General features: G+C 50.0%; 1 protein-coding gene across 1 annotated transcript in view; it reads right to left on the minus strand.

Annotated features, from left to right (window-relative positions):
* Window positions 1-2,423: 2,423 nt before the first annotated feature.
* DIPK2B (divergent protein kinase domain 2B) overlaps window positions 2,424-17,504 on the minus strand; it is a 44,756-nt gene continuing 29,675 nt past the window's right edge. Inside the window, exons 3-5 of the mRNA XM_041740920.1 lie at window positions 11,974-12,147; window positions 8,986-9,274; window positions 2,424-7,422 (exon numbers count right to left, since the gene is read on the minus strand). Of these exons, the coding sequence (XP_041596854.1) occupies window positions 7,082-7,422; window positions 8,986-9,274; window positions 11,974-12,147 (804 nt within the window). The 3' untranslated portion in view covers window positions 2,424-7,081. The remainder of the gene's footprint in view (window positions 7,423-8,985; window positions 9,275-11,973; window positions 12,148-17,504) is intronic.

Raw genomic sequence — 17,504 nt, forward strand, 5'->3', positions numbered from 1 at the left:
GAGCTGGCCTGGCCCTCATCCCTGGGCCTCCACGTTCTCCTTGAACAGAAACAATTGTTCAGATCACGAACGTCAAAGAAGGCCACTCTGTGCCCACAATGAATCAGATAAAACAAGGCCACTCTGTACTCACGTCTGAACACAAAAACAACATGAGCTTTGTTTAACCAAAAATAACGGAACAACCCCCCTCCCCACCCATCCTGGCTACAATGAGTGACCGCTGCTTTACTAACTACAGTGTTAGCCTGCTTCATTCCCCCTGCCCTAGAGATAAGATTGATGGAGGTGTACAGTCATGGATTTACCACCACTGTTTGACAGCATCCAACCCAGAGCAAAGCCCCACTTCCTTGTTGAACCCTCCCCAAACTCTGAACAAGCTCTAATCCCCCAACAAGTCCTTTCTGACCCCTCTTACTGAGACACCTTATGTTGGTCCATGGTGTGCATTCCATCCCTCCTCATTGCCATAAGCAATAAACCCAATGTGCTCAACTTGTGAGTACGTTCCTGGTAACTCTTGGCTGGTGGGTATTAACACCACTGATGTCCTTTTTCTGAGCCATGATCTAATCGGGGACCCCACATTACGTGTAGTGCTCATGTTTCCTTAGGTTCCCCCAATCTGTGATAATTCTCTGGTCCTTCCTCACCTTTCATGGTCAGTTGCAAGATATCCTTCAATTTGTTGGATCTTATCTCATGATCCCATTGAGGTTTTGTATTTTGGGCAAGAATACTGCAGATGTGATGCTGTGCCCTTCTCAGGGCATCATGTTGGGGGCACACGATGTCTATGTGACCTATCACTGCTAAGGCTGAACCTGATTGAAGTTGGCTTCTGTGTCCCTTTGACATGCCCCCAATGTTTTGAGCATTTCTGTTATTTATTTATTAAAGATTTTATTTATTTATTCATGAGAGAAAGAGAGAGAGAGGCAGAGACACAGGCAGAGGGAGAAACAGGCTCCACATAGGGAGCCTGACATGGGACTTGATCCTGGGTCTCCAGGATCACACCCCAGGGCTGAAGGTGGTGCTAAACCTCTGGGCCACCGGGGCTGCCCCCATTTTGAGCTTTTCTTTTCTTTTTGGCAACACAAGATTATTCCAGACTCATCTTTTGCTTTCCTAGTTTTGGAATCAGCCATTTCTCTAAAGAGCTCTTGTTTCTTTTACTGGAAAAAAACAAGACCTGGACACCAAGTAGTGGGGGTATCAATGCTTATAGGCCTTCTCAGAGACAGAGCTGGGAAATATATTTCTAACACTCACATCATTGTTTCTATATCTATCCACTTGTGTATATATAGCAAAAATCCCGTGTTTTTAGTGATACCTCCCACTCCAGGACTGGAATTGAACCCTTGAAGGGTTCAAGTTTGCCTTCCCTCTTTCCTTGCTTGTAACTCCTTTCTCCAATGGTAAGAGCCTGTCTCTCATTATCTACAATGTATTTACTTATTTGGTTAACAGTTAAAATAATTTTGGAACAGCTAACCCACATCCCCATGGGAAAAATATTTACTAACCAGAACACAATTTTTTTGTGCTTGGTTCTTTGTCGCTTCTCTTTTTCTAAATGGAAGTGAAATTCTATAGCACAAAATGAACCATTTTAAGTTGTGTGTGCAGTTCTTTTTGTCTTTAGCCTTATACTGCTTTGTACTGTTGTAGTCAAAATGCTTACTTTTCAAGTTACTTACGCTAGTTCTTCAGTGTGGTTATCTTATTCATTTGTAACACAGTTAGGTCCGCTCGTTAGTGCAACCCACATCCTGGTGGATCTTAATTATTTATTTGTGGTTTGTGTGAAGCACCCCCATGGTTCTAAGGGCCATATTTTAAAAATATTTTATTTATTTTGAGAGAGAGAGGGAGTTGAGGGAGAGACAGAGGCAGAGGGAGAGAGAATCTAAGAAGATGCCATGCCGAGCGAGGAACCCAATGTGGGACTCCATCTCACAACCCTGAGATCATGACCTGAGCTGAAATCAAGAGTCAGATCTTTAACCAACTGAGCAACCCAGGTGCCCCCTAAGAGTTACATTTATACTAAAAGGTATACTCGGAGAGGGTTCATTCCCTACCTATCCCTACCTCCATTCCCATTCCTCCCTTCTTTCTGCCCCATTCCCACTACTCCCTGTAGGTAACCAATCTTATTAGCTTCTGGTTTATTCTCTCTCTCTCTCTGTGAATACACACACACACACACACACACATATTTACGTAATGTATATTTGTATTACAAGTGAGCAGATGCATAAATGTTTCTTAAACTCTTTCTTTTTTAAAAAGATATTTATTTATTCATGAGAGACACAGAGAGAGAGAGGCAGAGACACAGACAGAGGGAGAAGCAGGCTCCATGCAGGGAGCCCAATGTGGAACTCGATCCTGGGACCGAGGGATCACGCCCTGAGCTGAAGGCAGGTGCTCAACCGCTCAGCCACCCAGGCATCCCTATACTCTTTCTTTCTTTAGCATCCTCTAAATACTTGTGTGTTTTGCTTTTTTTTTTTCTCATTTAGCTGTGTATCTTGCAGATCATTCCATATCAGTTCAGAGAAATCTTACTCATTCGTTTGCAAAGCTGCATAGCACTCCATTGTGTGGAGATACCACGGTTTACTCAACCAGTCTTCCATGTACGGACACTAAAGTTGTTTCCAGTATTTTCAATCACAAACAACACTGCAATAAGTAACTTTGATGCACTGACTTTTGCGAGAGGGGCTGGTGCAGGATCTGACACCCTAGTGGGATGGGAATGCTCCCTCTCCTTGTCTGCTCCTACAAAGACCTACACTGGGCAGGCCACTTGAACTAGTTGCCCAGCTCCCTCTGCTGGTCTGCTCCTCTAAGTTGCCTTTTGGAGGGTCATTGTATCTGCAAATTTACGGCCCCCTGCCTGGCCGTTGACCCTCCCATATGTCTTGCAACTGCAACTGTTCTTAGTGCCGTGAAGAGCTGCAGACAGACGAGGAGTATACTTGTGTACACCTGGGCCCAGCTGCACCAGTATCTGTGGGCAACAGGCCTGAAGTGGCCAGAAAAGCCACATCACTGTACATAGGCAAAGGAACAACAGCTTTCAATGGACCACAATGGCGTCCACATTTCTCTTCAATACTGAGCATGGATGGACTTCCCAAGGCTCCCAACATTACCTGCTTGAGGAGGATTCCCTTCTGAGTATAGTGGAAGGCTGGGCTGGGGGAGGTGAATATCGTGGCTGCCCAACTGTCATTCATGATCAACCCAGAGTCTGGTTAGCAGGAGGGGATTAACACTGGCCCCAGTCAGACTGTCTACCAGCCTGCAGCATCCTTACAGGTCCTCTGGGCTGGAGTAGAGCCTTGGGACAGGGATCAGAGGGCCTCCCAGGGGCTGTGGCACTCTCCTGGGCTTTGTGAGGAACGCTTTTTGCCAGGAGACCCTCTGTTCTTGCCCTGTATTTGCCTTTGAATACGGAATGCCTCTATGTGCCAGGCTCTTGAGAGACATTGTATTATTGAAATAGGACAGTAACTCTGCAAGTGTAGATCCTTTCCTTCCCATTTTAGGGAGGCTCAAAGAGGTTAAGCAATTTGCCCAGGTTGCAGAGGAATCAGCAGAATCATTACTTGACACTAGGTCTGCCTGATTCCAGGGCTGTATGTAGATCTTTCCAAAAAGAATACAAATCCAACAAAATTCATTTATTTATTTAACAAACTTTACTTTTTAACCGTAGAGGAAATGTTCAGGCTCATGGAACCACTGACGAGAGGAAGTTAGATGCTACAGGGAAGGACTGGGAAGCCAGAGACCTAAAAATTGTCACTGAGTGAATTGGTTGAACCAGTTTCCTCATTCCAAGAGTTAGACTTGGCCTCCAGGCTCTGGTTATGCCCACATCATGGCTGCAGTGGGTGGAGTGTGTTCTTGTAGATTGGTTCCTTTGCCATGGTGGTTGTTAAGGGCTTTGTATATCACCTCTGGTCCCACACCCAATCCCCTTGGTGGTGGAGGTCAAAGGAGACCCCAGCAAATCCCAGGAACACTCTCTGCCAAGGTTAAAAATTGGACTTCTCAGGCACCCAAGGCCAGCTTCACTGGCACGCAAGCTGCACAGTCTCAGGGGGCTTGTGCTTCATTTCATGCTCTGGCGAATCTTAAGAACAGGAAGCTCCACATTTTCATTTTGCACGAGACCCTGCAAATGATGTCACTGGTTCTGCAGGTAAAAAGGCAGTAGCTAGCAAAACTCTCAAGGAAGCAGCTCTGTCCTGCATATGGCCAGCAAAATGTCTCAGTCTGTTGGGGCTGTTATAACAAAATACCATAGACGGGGGAGCTTATACACAACAGACATTTATTTCTCACAGTTCTGAGGACCTGAAAGTCTGAGATCAAGGTGCTGGCAGATTTGGTGTCAGGAGAGAGCCCTCTTGCTGGCTCATAGACGGCCATCTGCTCCCTGTGTTCTCACGTGGCAGAAGGGGCAAGGAGACTCTCTGGGATTAGAAGAGCACTAATCCCATATATGAGGACTCCACCTTCACAAGCCAATCACCTCCCAAAGGCCCCAGCTCCTAATAGCATCACACTGTGGATTAGGATCCCCTACGAAAGAATTCTGGGGAGACACAAAAATTGAGCCTAGAGCACATGGTATGTGACAAACACCAAGCAAAAAGGGCTAAAGGATGTACTCATCATAGCAAGAACACTTTTTGAGCACTTGCTCTGTGCCCAGTCAGGTTGTTGTGGAGAAACCCAAAGGGCCCACACCACCACCATCCTGAGGCTGCCCGAGGCTGGATGGCAGGATGGGACACAGATCTCTCTGGAATACCGTTAGGATTAGCCTTAAATGAGCACAAACCTATGATTCAGGGGTACAGAGATGGGATTCAGAAAGGGCTCACTGGGACCGGCCTGTCAGGAAACGCTCTAGGTCAAAGTAGGACTCAGACAGGATCTTAAATGAGGCGTGGGACTTAGTAAGTGGAGAAATGGAATCATCTGAGCCGCAGCCCTGGGTACAGAGGCAAAACACACTCCCTCATGGTTGGGTCTGGCCTTTGAAGCCATCACTATAGACTGAAGTTGGGGAATATTGCTGATTAGGTTCTCTCGAAGCAGACACTAAGACGGAGTTGGGGGGGTGTGTCAGTTTCTTGGGGCTGCCATAACAAATTACTACAAGATGGGTGGCTTAAACCACTAAAAATGTTTCCTCCCATCGTTCTGAAGGCCGGAGGTCAAAAATCAGCTTCACTGGGCTGAAAGCAAGGTGTTGGGAAAGGTGGTCAATCCTCGCCTCTCCAGACCCAGCCAGAAGGCAACAGTCTCAAAGACTCTCAGGCAGCCCAAGCCCGCCCTTCCAGAAGCTTGGCCTGCCATCCTCACTATCATGGTTGGCCCAGGAGTAGTGTCTGGAGCAGTCAGAAGGCAAACCCCAAAGACAAGCAACCTAGTGGACAAGGGAATAGGACTCTTCTGGGCCCATCTTTAAATGTGAGTGAAGGGACCCAAACTGGGTAGGACAGGGTGTGAATCAGTAGCCAAAGGGCAAGGCAAGAGGACTGTGGGCTCTCTCAGCAAGTCGCTCTTCCTCCTGGGTCTCAGTTATCCCGTCTGCAATATGAGGCCTGTTAAGTCAGGCATTCTGACCTAAAAGTGATGATGCTGAGGGAGAAGAGAGGAGGCCACCTGGGAGGTCCCTAAGGGGAGAGGGCTGACAGGAAGGCTGGACAAAGGTCCACAACCCTCCCCCACCACTATGACTTGATGGGCCATGGCAAGAATCCACATGGAGGCCCACATCTCATATGGCTAAATAAGGTATCAAGGTACCTTTGATAGCAAACAAACTAGCAAGCTGTTGAATAAAATCCGTTCTGTTGCCTGACCTTGACAAAATACGGACATAATGACCTGTAAGGCCAAGTTTGAATGAAAATTCTCAGACTCCTTCCACTCCTGTAGTGGAGGCGGCAGGGAGGACAGGGCTGGCCTGGGGCCCTGGCTGTGGCTGCCATGTCCTGCAGGGAGAGCAGAGCTGGCTGCAGGCCCTGCACCCCACTCTGAAATCCATCTGTGCCATGAGGCCGGAGCGGTGCTTCCCATGGGCGTTCCCTGCCAACCACTGAGTGCAGCAGGGCTATGGGGCCGGCCATCCAGCCTTGGAAGGAAGGCTTGGGGCTCCTCTGGTGGCTGGCCTGGCCTCCAGGACACCCTGACAGGCCTGTAGAAGCGTCCGGTAGGTAGCGCAGACGCCAGTCTTAGAATGCTCCCACTGACCTGCTCTCCCTCACCGGGCCTCAGACCGGCAGCACCTCCTTCCCCCATTGCATGCAGGCATCTTCTTTAATACGATCCTTGCCCGTCTCACCCTGTCGTAACGCCTGCTTCTCGGAGGTCCCGGACGAACACACTGGCCCCCAGCCCACCGCTGGTCTCTTCTCTACCCACACCACGGGGTGCCTCACACGAGCGCATGGGACACCGGGCACCCAGAGTGTGGACCTGCCCATGCACTTCCTCGGCCTTCGGTCTCCTGCACCCCTGCGCTGTGGGGAGCAGGGCAGGAGGGCTAGTGCTAGGGCGCAGGGGGCCGGAAGGCAGACCCTTGGGTTTGAGTGTGACAGTGTCCTGGCCAGAGGCCTCACCTCCCCACTCCCTTCCCTCCACGTCAGCCTCCACCACCACGGCTCTGTCCCATTAGTCCTGCCCGTGCAGGCTTCCGGAACACTCTTCGTAACCACCTGCACGCGCCTGGCCCTTCACAGCCCTGTCTTCTTTCACTAACTTGAGAGTCCGGTGGAGGACAGAGGACTCTGAGGCTCAGGAAGGCCCACCGAGTGTCCAGCCTCTTCTCGGTGACGCTGTGGCCGCAGGGGCAACTGCGCTGCACCGCATGGCTCCCCTCTGCTTGTCGGGGTGTCGCTCAGTTCCCCGGGGAAGATGAAGGGGCAGTTCTCTGAATGTCTAAGCACAGAGTTGCTCCTGTCAACCTTGCAGCGACCCACCTCGGTCAGGGAGGGCCAAGGATGCTGTCCCCGGAGGCCCGCAAGGCTCCAGCCCCTCAGAACTTATCATCATACTTGCAGTCTGGGTAGCGATAGGCGAATCTGGGGTCACAGGTTCTCAGGGGCCTCAAGAGGTCCTTCAGCCGGCGGGCGGCCCCCAGGACTTCGGGGTCTGGGCGGGCATCGTCCCCACACTGTGCCAGCGCAGCGTCTATCTCATCCTGCACCGGGGAGGGGAACTTCCCCTGGAGAAGTTGAGGCAGCACCTGCTGGCAAACGAGCACCAGGCTCTGCTTCTCTGGGACGGTGTAGCAGGAGGGCAGCTCGGCCTGGCAGCCGGAGACCAGGCAGCTAAAGATGTCTTGGCTCTCTGCTGCCCCGGTGGCCGCTGGGCTGCCTGGAAGAGAGAGGGACAATATTACGTGTCCTACAACCTGTGCTTCTTGCTGGGGGTGGGGGTCGGGGGGTGGACCACTAATTAGAATTGCAAGGTGAATGTTTGGTGTCCTAGCATCTCTGATCACCAAGAGATTTATTATTTTTTTTTATTTTTAAGAAAGATTTTTATTTACATGACAGAAAGAGAGAGAGAGTGAGAGAGAGTGAGTGAGCATGAACAGGAGGAGGGGCAGAGGGAGAGGGAGAAGCAGAGTCTCCACTGAGCAGGGAACCCCACCTGGGCTCCATTCCAGGATCCTGAGATCATGACCTAAGCCGAAGGCAGAAGGGAGAGGCCCAACTGAGTGAGCCACCCAGGTGCCCTCATCAGGAGATTCAGAGCTTGGGGACACAGTAGTCCCCGCTGGGAACAACATGGGAGGGACTCTGTGCTATGGAAGGAGAAGCTCGGGCATGGAAAATACTCGGATCACTGCTGCAGTCGGCCTTGTAATTGTAGGGCTCTCATCCACACCGTGATTCTCTCATTTATTTTTTTATTTTTAAAAGATTTTATTATTCATGAGAGACAGAGAAAGAGGAGAGAGAGAGAGAAGCAGGCAGGCAGAGCCATAGGCAGAGGGAGAAGCAGGCTCCATGCAGGGAGCCCGACGTGGGACTTGATCTGGGTCTCCAGGATCACACCCCGGGATGAAGGCGGTGCTAAACCGCTGAGCCGCCAGGGCTGCCCTGTGTCATTATTATTAGGGAGTGAGTGAGGGCAGGAAATTGCCGGTCTCATTTGCCCTTCTGGACTACAAAGTTGGGAGAAACAACAGGTGCTGCAGAATATGCATTCAGTGGGGTCCAGTGGGGCTCACAGGTGCAGTGGTCTCCATAGCCCTGATATTCTGGAATCAGCCTCGTTCCTTCTGACTGGATTCTTCTTAATCAAGGCAACTGTGGAAACCGGCCAGTGTGACTTAACTAGAGGCCTTGTCATGTCAGCAAAATTGGGGATCAGAGAAGAAAACCCTGTGTCCTGTGATTGGGCTCAGAAAATTTGTCAGCGCTCGAGGCGGTGGGATGCTCAAAGCGTTCTGGAACCCCGTGATTTCCCTCAGATAGCACATTCGATGTCCCCCGTTTTTAGTTTGACGACGCTAGAGAAAGCAAAGGTGCCAAAATGGACGGCAGCGTGTACGGGGGAATCAGCCAGTTCTGGAAGTTTCAGATGAAGGCTAGAAGCGTTGGAAAGGCTCGGAGGAGGAGCACCGGGAGGGGGTGCCGGGCCCCGCGGACTGCACTGAACACGGTGGCGCCCTGAGGCCCGGCCGCGGTGCAAAAGGCCACCGGGGCAAGGCCGAGTCCACTTCCCCTTCGGAGACTGCCCCGGAGCACAGACTCCAAAGAGCGAGAGGGACGTTTTACGTGACAGCCGACGTCCCCCTGGAACTTGGGCGGCTCTCACGGTGACACGCGCAGACCGCAACGGCCCACCCCCGCCCGGGCAGCCCCTCCCTGGCTCCTGTCACCCTGACCTCCCCTGTGACAGCTGCTCCACCAGGCCCATGCTGGGTACCTTCCTGCTTGTCGATGACGCCCAACGCGCTGGCGTCCCGGATGAACAGATGCCCGTTGTTAAAGATGCCAAACGTAGCCGCATGCACGTGGGTGAAGTAGAAGAAGTAGTTGAGGTCGTTGCTCCGCAGGGACTCCAGGACCCCGAGCAGCTGGTAGGCCAGGTCGGCCGCCTGGTCCGGGGCCGCCCCGTAGAAGTCCCGCAGCGGGCTGGTGCTGATGCTGACCACGAACCGGCCGCAGGAGCCCAGGTACTTGGGCAGCGGCCAGCCCTCGGCCCCCGGGAAGACCTGGCAGGCGGCGAGGACGCCGTGGGACACGGTGAGGGACGAGGACACGCCGACACGCCGACGCCCTCCCTGCGTCTCGCTTCCTCAGCCACTGCCGCTCCACTAACCTTTACCTCTCGCACTCTGCCCGCACCCCGCGCCCCTTCCATTCCATTGATCGTCTGCCTTTTTAGGATCTTATTTCTTTATTCATGAGACAGAGACAGAGAGAGAGACAGAGACAGAGACACAGAGACAGAGGCACTCGCAGGGAGCCGCATGCGGGACTCGCCCGGATCTCCGGGGTCACGCCCTGGGCCGAAGGCGGACGCTCAGCCGCTGAGCCCCCGGGCGCCCCTCATGCCACGGTTCATGAAGGGCTTCATTAAAGGAAGCTCCCAATTCCATGCAGCGCATCTGGAGCGAGGGGTGACTTTCCACGGGATTCAGGATTCGGGGCAATGTGTTTACCGTAAGAGGTGAAGAGTCCAACAAATACGGCTGGTACTGGGGATTGCACAGACCCCCCGCCCCGCCCGGGAGAGGCCTGAGGGTAGGAGCAGAGGATGGACCGCTGCCCACCCAGCCCTGATCCCCGCGGCTCTTCCCCCCACTGCTCCTTGAAGCCGCGGTACCCAGCATGCTGTGTCTACACCAGCGGGAAACGACGGAAACTAGAAACACCACTGTTTTTCCCTTTTGTTCCTTCTTCTTCTTCTTTTCTTCTTTTTTTTAAAGAAGTTATCTTATAACTTCATATTTAATAGTATATGAGTAATTAATATATATTGATATATAATCAACGAGGTGCTCTTACTTATTGAGCACCTGCTATGTACTGGGAGTTGTGTTGAATGTTTTACATCTCTGACAATTTCCTCTGGTCTTCTGCCCTCTTTAACCCACCTGCCTGCTGGGAAGAACCTTTCCTTGCTTCCCCTGCACACCATGAAGTGCCCTGGATGCAGGATGGTGGCAGATCCAGGCTCTCCCCGGGTGGGGCCCAGGGTGGGTGCAGGGTTCTGGCCCCGGCCTCTCGGGACTCTGCTGCCACCACTGAGCTTAGAACGATGGGAAACAATGGGAAACGGAGATGGGACCCCCCCGCCCCCAGCAATTCCTTCTCCTTCTCTAGGATTTAAAATGCCGTGGTTACTAGGCGCGTTTTGGACTGTCGACCTTGCATTCGCACAGCTCGGGGCTGGAGCCCCATTGCTGACATGAGCTATGTGACTGTGCTCAAGTCACCTCACGTCTCTGAGCCCCACGGACCTCATCTGGAAAAGGGGACCATAATAATATTTCTGTGGGGTTGTCGAGATGTAAAACATTCAACACAACACCCAGTACATAGCAGGTGCTCAATAAGTAAGAGCACCTCGTTGATTATATATCAATATATATTAATTACTCATATACTATTAAATATGCATTAATTACACAGTTCTATATTAATACATCAATAATTATAGATCACATCATATTATTAATATATTATTAAATATATAATGGTATTATAATATATAATATAGTCGTTATATGTAATAATACAGATTAATATATGACAATATATAATTATTGATGATATTAATTATTTATGATCATTAATATTATATGCTATGTAGTATATACACTATATTTATAATATATTATAATCTGATTACTATAATATATTATAATCTGATTACTATAATATATTATAATCTGATTATTATATGTCATTTTATATATCATATGTATTACATATGTTCTATATAATAATTAATATATATTGATTATATATTATATAGTTATATATAACAACTGATGATATATAATTAATTATATATAATTATATAATTAAACATCATATGATTATATCTAGTGAATAATGAAATTATATATAAGAAAGATAGTTATATCAGTTAATTAATAATATAGAATAAAATATGTAACATAACAATTAGTATATCAATGATGATTATTATTATTTTTAAGGATTTTATTTATTTATTCATGAGAGAGAGAGGGAGAGGCAGAGACACAGGCAGAGGGAGAAGCAGGCTCCATGCAGGAAGTCCAATGTGGGACTCGATCCCGGGACTCTAGGATGACTCCTTGAGCTAAAAGCAGATGCTCAATCACTGAGCCACCCAGGCATCCCGTATATCAATGATTAGTGATTATGTATGATTATTATATACATAGAATGATATTTAAAATTAAATTAAAATGATGAAATTAATAATCACATGATGACTTGTGATAGTAAATACTAAGTAGTGTCTTCCTTGTGCCATCTTCCTCCTCTACTTGCACTTTCTCTCTCCCCTTTCCTTCTCTTTTCTTCCCCCTCCTGTTATTCCTCCTTCTCCTCCTCTTCTTTCTCTCTCCTCTCTTGCCCTCCTCCTTTACCCGATCTTTCCTCCCATTTCCTAGTTTCCTTTGAGCCCACCCTGGGAGCTCCCTGACCCTTAGGATGGGGGGGGGGGAATCCCATCATGATGGCCTCGTTGACCAGTGCATCCCCAGGTTCTGGTGCATCCTCATTTGTTTGACCATTCCCCTCCCGATGGACATCTAGGTTACTTCCATCTTTTTCTCCTTTCTAGGGACGGCTGCAGGGCCCATCTCCAGGTGGTGGCCCCAAGGCTTGTGGAAAGGGGAAGAGAGCTCAGCCCGGGCTGTCCTCCCTGGAGCCCGACATGAGCCCCCCTACCCGGGCGAGGGTCGCTCCGTACCTGCAGGAGGATGGGATGAGCGTTGACAGCCAGCGTGTAGAGCAGACGGAGCTTGTCGCGGTCAGTGAAGTGGTCCATGAAGATGCTGCCGGCGTCGGCCACCTCAGCGTATCGCCGGACCACGCGGTCCAGGAGTCGCTGCGAGGGGCAGCGCAGGAAGGGGCTGGGCAGGCCCTGCAGGGGGGTGGGGAGAGACCCCGGAGGGGGAGAGGAGGCTGAGCTCTTGCGGGGGGTGTCAGGACGGGACACAAGCAGCCCCTGCTGGTAGGGGGGACACCAGGGTTGGTGAACAAGATGGACCTTGTTGGGAAGAGACCTCAGGCCAGGAAGGGGGGTTCTGAGCACTCTCAGAGGGTGGAGTGTAAGGCTGTGCAGGCATGAGCTGGGGGCTCGGGAGGAGATCCCAAGGGCCAAGGGGAATGGACTGAGCCATCCTAGGGGCAGGACAGGCGGGCACTGGGCAGGTGGTGCACCCCAGCAAGCACTCAAAGCATTGGAGCACCTGCGTCTCCACCACCCTCGCACCCCCACTCTGCCTCTCCACCGAGAGCCGGGCTCAGGCCAAATCAATCAGATCAGCCCTCTGCCACTGACCTTTTCGACACCTCCCACCACATCATGACAATGTCATCACAGTTGGGATGCTACACCTGAGCATCTTCACGTGTGCCGCTTCGTTCTTCTCGGGATAAAATTGGGAGGTATGAACCTATGTTTATTTTCCACGACCTTCCATCCCGCCCCTGTACCTTTCTCTTCACACTGAATGAAGACAATGAACCCAACTTACTAATAGAATAAAAGAAACATAATTAAACGTAGGGCCCTGGGTGAGCCAGAATTCAGCCCCAGCTCCACCAGCTAGCCGTGTGAACTTGGAAAAGTTTCTTACAAGTCTCTCTGAACTTGGGGTTACAGTTTATTTACTTATTTTTAAATTATTTATTTATTTATTCATGAGAGAGACAGAGAGATTGGCAGAGACACAGGCAGAGGGAGAAGCAGGCTCCCGCGGGGAGCCCGATCCGGGACTTGATTCCAGGACCCTGGGATCACGCCCTGGGCCAAAGGCAGACGCTCAACTGCTGAGCCCCCCAGGGATCCCTTGGGGGTTACAGTTTAAAGCGAGGGTGCCAATAACAGCACACTAAAAGATCACAGGGATCTCAAAAGCTACTAGATGTAAAATACTAGAAGGGTGTCTGGTGAGGCGTAAGCACTCAATACATGCTACCCACTCTTATTAAGTTGACAAAGTTTCAAGTCCCAGCTCAGAGAATGGTGGTGACAGCCAGTAATCGTCCTGACAGCAGGAGTCAGGCTTTGTGGAAGAGAAGAGGGTTTCCCAGTTCTAGAGCCTGGCTTCCTAGAACACAAGACCCAGGGCAGAAAGTGTGCCCGAAGGTATCTGGAGATGGTGTTTGTGAGCCTGGGGTAGGTGGCGAGGGCTAGTCTCCAGAGCCCTGGCCCCCCGAGCCTGGTGCCGTCCATCTCCCCAGCCAGAACCCCAGAGTGTGGAAGGGCCACTGGGCGCCTTGAGAAGTCTTGAGCGTCGTGGAGGTCGCCGAGGGCATGCATAGGCTCTCGGGGTAGGATGCTCAACCATCCCGCTTTGCCTGGGACTGAGGGTTTCCTGGGACATGGAGTTTTTGGAGCTACAATCGGGAACCCGAGAGAGCTGGCCACTCTACCACAGGGTCACAGCTAGACCATAGCCACATACGCTTCTGCTCCCAGACAAGGATCGGAGCCAACTGGCAGAAGCCAGTGTGGATGCTTGTTGAACCACCATGGCCGGGGTACCCAGGGAGCCCCAGGTAGGGAGGGGGCTGGTCCAAATTCTGAAGTGATGAAATGTGGCCAAGGTGGCCTGGAAGTGTTTGGATGGCACTTCGTACTCCCCAGAGGGGTGAGGGCATAGGAGTTGAGCTCAGGGAGAGAAAATTAAAGAACATTCCATGCTTGCACCTCTGAGTCTGCGAGTGTCCAATTCATGTGTGCTCCATCCTTTGGGAATGCATATAGATGGGAGGAGAGGGAACGAACCCACCATGTGCCAGGCACTGGGCTGTGGATTTCCCATGCAGTAGCTCATTTAATCCTCCTGGGCACCCACGATGTAGGTGTCATTATGAGCCTCCTTTTGCAACTGAGGAATTGGAAGTCTGCGAAGTGTAGGTAAGGGTTGGATTCGGGATTTGAACCTGGTATGGACTGCGTGTTTGTTCCCCTGCCCCCCTCCATTCATATGTTGAAAACCGCAATCCCCAGGCGATGGTTTCAGGAGGTGGGGCCTTGGGGAAGTAGCTGGACCAGGAGGGTGGAGCCCTCATGATGGGATTAGTGCCCTTATGGGAAGAGACATGAGAGCACCACGTGAAGATACAATGAGAAGGCAGCTGTCTGCAAACCAGGAAGAGAGCTTCCCTAGGAACCAACTGGCTGGCACCTTGATCTTGAACTTCCCAGCCTCCGGAAGAGTGAGAAATAGTCTTCTCTTCTTTAACCCACTTAGTCTGTGGTTCTCTGTTATAGGAGCCCGAGCTAGGACAGTTAGACTTGGATGTTGATCCATTAGATGTGAATGTCCACGCAGCTTCCCCTGTAATACGTCCTGCCCCTTTATACCTCTGGCTGCATAGACTACCCAGGTGGAGACTACAGAAGGTGATTTGAAGCTTTAAGAACAGCTCTTGCTCTGATAGTCTTTCCCAGGCAGCTTGAAATGATAATCATTACAGATAATCATTGGGGACCGAGGGAGGTAAGTAATCTTTTCTCTTCTGTGAGAACCAACTCTCAAATGACAATACCTCTGGAAGAGGCAGGATACTAATTGGCCATAACGACAACAACAATGATAGGTGATAATTACTGAGCACTTATTATTTGACGGGAACTCTTCTAAGCCCCCTCAAATGTAGTGTCTTCTTTTGTTCACTTCTTACAAGAACCTAGTGAGGTAGGTACTATTGATATTGATAAATCCCAACATTTTCTTGGACCTAGGAGTTCACTTTATCCTTCTGATTCTAAATGAGATGACAACATGTCCACGGGCCCCTCCGAATCTTCTTGGAGGAGAGTGATGTCCAGGCTGAGGTCTGAAGCGTGGGCAGAGTGAGCCCGTAAAGAGGGTGGGAGGGGATGCTATACAGAAGGGACACCTTGTGTAAACCTTGAGATGAGAGACTATACTAGACTGCAAATAGCTTAGTACTGCTTAAAGGTGAAATATCGCTTGTAACAGTTGACAAGAGAAGAAGCCCAGATAGCCAGAACAGTGGAGTCATTTTAAGGAATTTTAATTTTATCCAGAAGGGATGGGGAGCCACTGAAGGCCTTGAATAGGAGAGTGCTATACTCATACGCATTTTAGGAAAATGATTCTGGGTGCAGCACAGTGTATGGATTCAGGGGAATGTGTCCAAGACTGCTAGTTCCAGACTCCTGGATGTTAGTGAGGCATATGGCTGCCCAGAATAAAGATGACATTCTCAGCTTCTTTTGCAGCTAGGTGTCATAGCATGACTAGGTATGATCAATGAAATATAAGTAGAAATTTTTTAGAAGGATCCTTAAAAGGGAGAGGATGTATCTATCTTCATTCTTTTTTCCCCCTCCCCTGGCTGGAATGTGGAAACAATGGCTGGTGCTTAGGCAGCTTTTTGGACCAGGGCACACTAAGTGTTGTAGAGCAGCAAAATGAAAGTAGCCTGGATTCCCGGGAATCACAGAGCCACTACATCAGCCCTGGACAGCTATGTATCAGTTCTTTTATGTAAAAGAGACGTATATTTTGATCTTGTTTAAGCTACTGTTATTTGGATTTTTTTTTGTCATATGCAACTGAACCTAATCCTACATGTCACAGGAAGAAAATAATGGAGGCAGGAGAGTCAGGAAGATGCAGTGGTCCTGATGTGAGATGAGAGAGTGAAAAGATTTAAAGATATTTGTTGGTGGTAGAATTTGTAAGCCTTGGTGATTGGCTGGATGAGGGAGGGGGGCAAGGAAAACGGAGGTGTCAGAGGTAGTACCCCATATGAGGGTGGACACCAGAGGTATCATTTGCTGAGGTGGCTTTATTTTATTTTTTAAATATTTCATTTATTTATTTGAGAGTGAGCACTAGCGGGAGACGGGGTGCAGAGGGAGCTCGATGTGAGGTTTAATCCCAGGACCCTGAGATCATGACTTGAGCCAAAGGCAGACGCTTAACTGACTGAGCCACCCAGGCGCCCTATGAGGTGGTTTTAAAATGTGTTTACAACTCTTTGACACTCCTCCCATCAAGGAGTGAAGTCTAATTCCCCTCCCCTGGAATACGGACTGGCCTTGGTGACTTGAGTCTAGTGACTGGCATGTTCCTAGGAGTGGTGCTACATGACCCGTGAGTCTTGGCCATGAAAGATGATTCAGTTTCTCCTTGGCTGTCTCTTGTATCCAGCCACCATGCCATAAGGAAGCCACATGGAGAGATAGCAAGATCCCCAATCCTCACCCCAGTGGAGAGTCTGGCTGACAGCCAGCCCCAACTTGCCAGCCACATGACAGAGCCATCTTGGAAATATGGCTCCTCTGGTGCTGCAGTGAGCCACCCCAGCTGATGCCTCATGGAGCTTGGTGAGCCTTCCCCTCTGAGCCCTGCCCAAATTGCATATTTATGAGCAAAGCCAATGATTGTTGTTGTTTTAAGCCGCTGAGTTTTGAAGCTGTTTGTTACACAGCAATCGGTAACTGATATACTTGCAGAGAGGGTTCTGGGCCACCTCTTGAACTATAGTCAGAAAAGGCTTTAAAACTGTCTTGTACCCCCACCCCCTTTATGCTGGAGGCAGCTGCTGCTCAAGGTCCCGCTCACACAGTGGGACTCCATCTCGTTCTGTTTGGTGTGTGCTGGCCAAGGGCAAGCCCACAGTTATATTGGCCAATGGCAAACAGAACTGGGACAGTAAACATTTGTTCAATAAAATCATGATTCATTCCGAAGCCAAATAACACCCTTTTTGGGAATGGCCCACTGCTCTGGAGCTTCTAAGTCACTACTCCCTTCTGCAAACATGGGCAGCAAGCTTAAATCAGCACCTTCCAACAAGAGACAGAAGGAAAACCAAATCCTGGTCCCCTGTTACCCCTCCCCTCCCACGCCCGCCTGGATTCCTCATCCTTCTAATTTCCAATCTGGTCCCAATCCCTTGGAGAACCAGCCAGCAGGTCAGAGTCTTCACAGTATGGTTCTAGCGACTGGGCTTTTGCTCTGCTCTACTGCCACCCGACAGGGGCCTTTCTGTGGCAGGGGGGTACAGAGAGCGATGGTCACACTCCTCCACGATCCCTAACAATTTGTACATCAGTCAAAAAATTTAATGGGTAGGATGATGTTTTGTGTGTCAACTTGGCCAGGCTATAGCGCCCAGTTATTCAGTCAAACATGAGTCCATGTGTTGGGGCACCTGGCTGGCTCAGTGGTTGAGCATCTGCCTTTGGCTCAGGGCGTGATCCTGGGGTCCTGGGATCCAGTTCCGCAT

Source organism: Vulpes lagopus, chromosome X (genome assembly GCF_018345385.1).
Source record: "Vulpes lagopus strain Blue_001 chromosome X, ASM1834538v1, whole genome shotgun sequence".
In the NCBI taxonomy this organism is placed as follows: Eukaryota; Metazoa; Chordata; class Mammalia; order Carnivora; family Canidae; genus Vulpes; species Vulpes lagopus.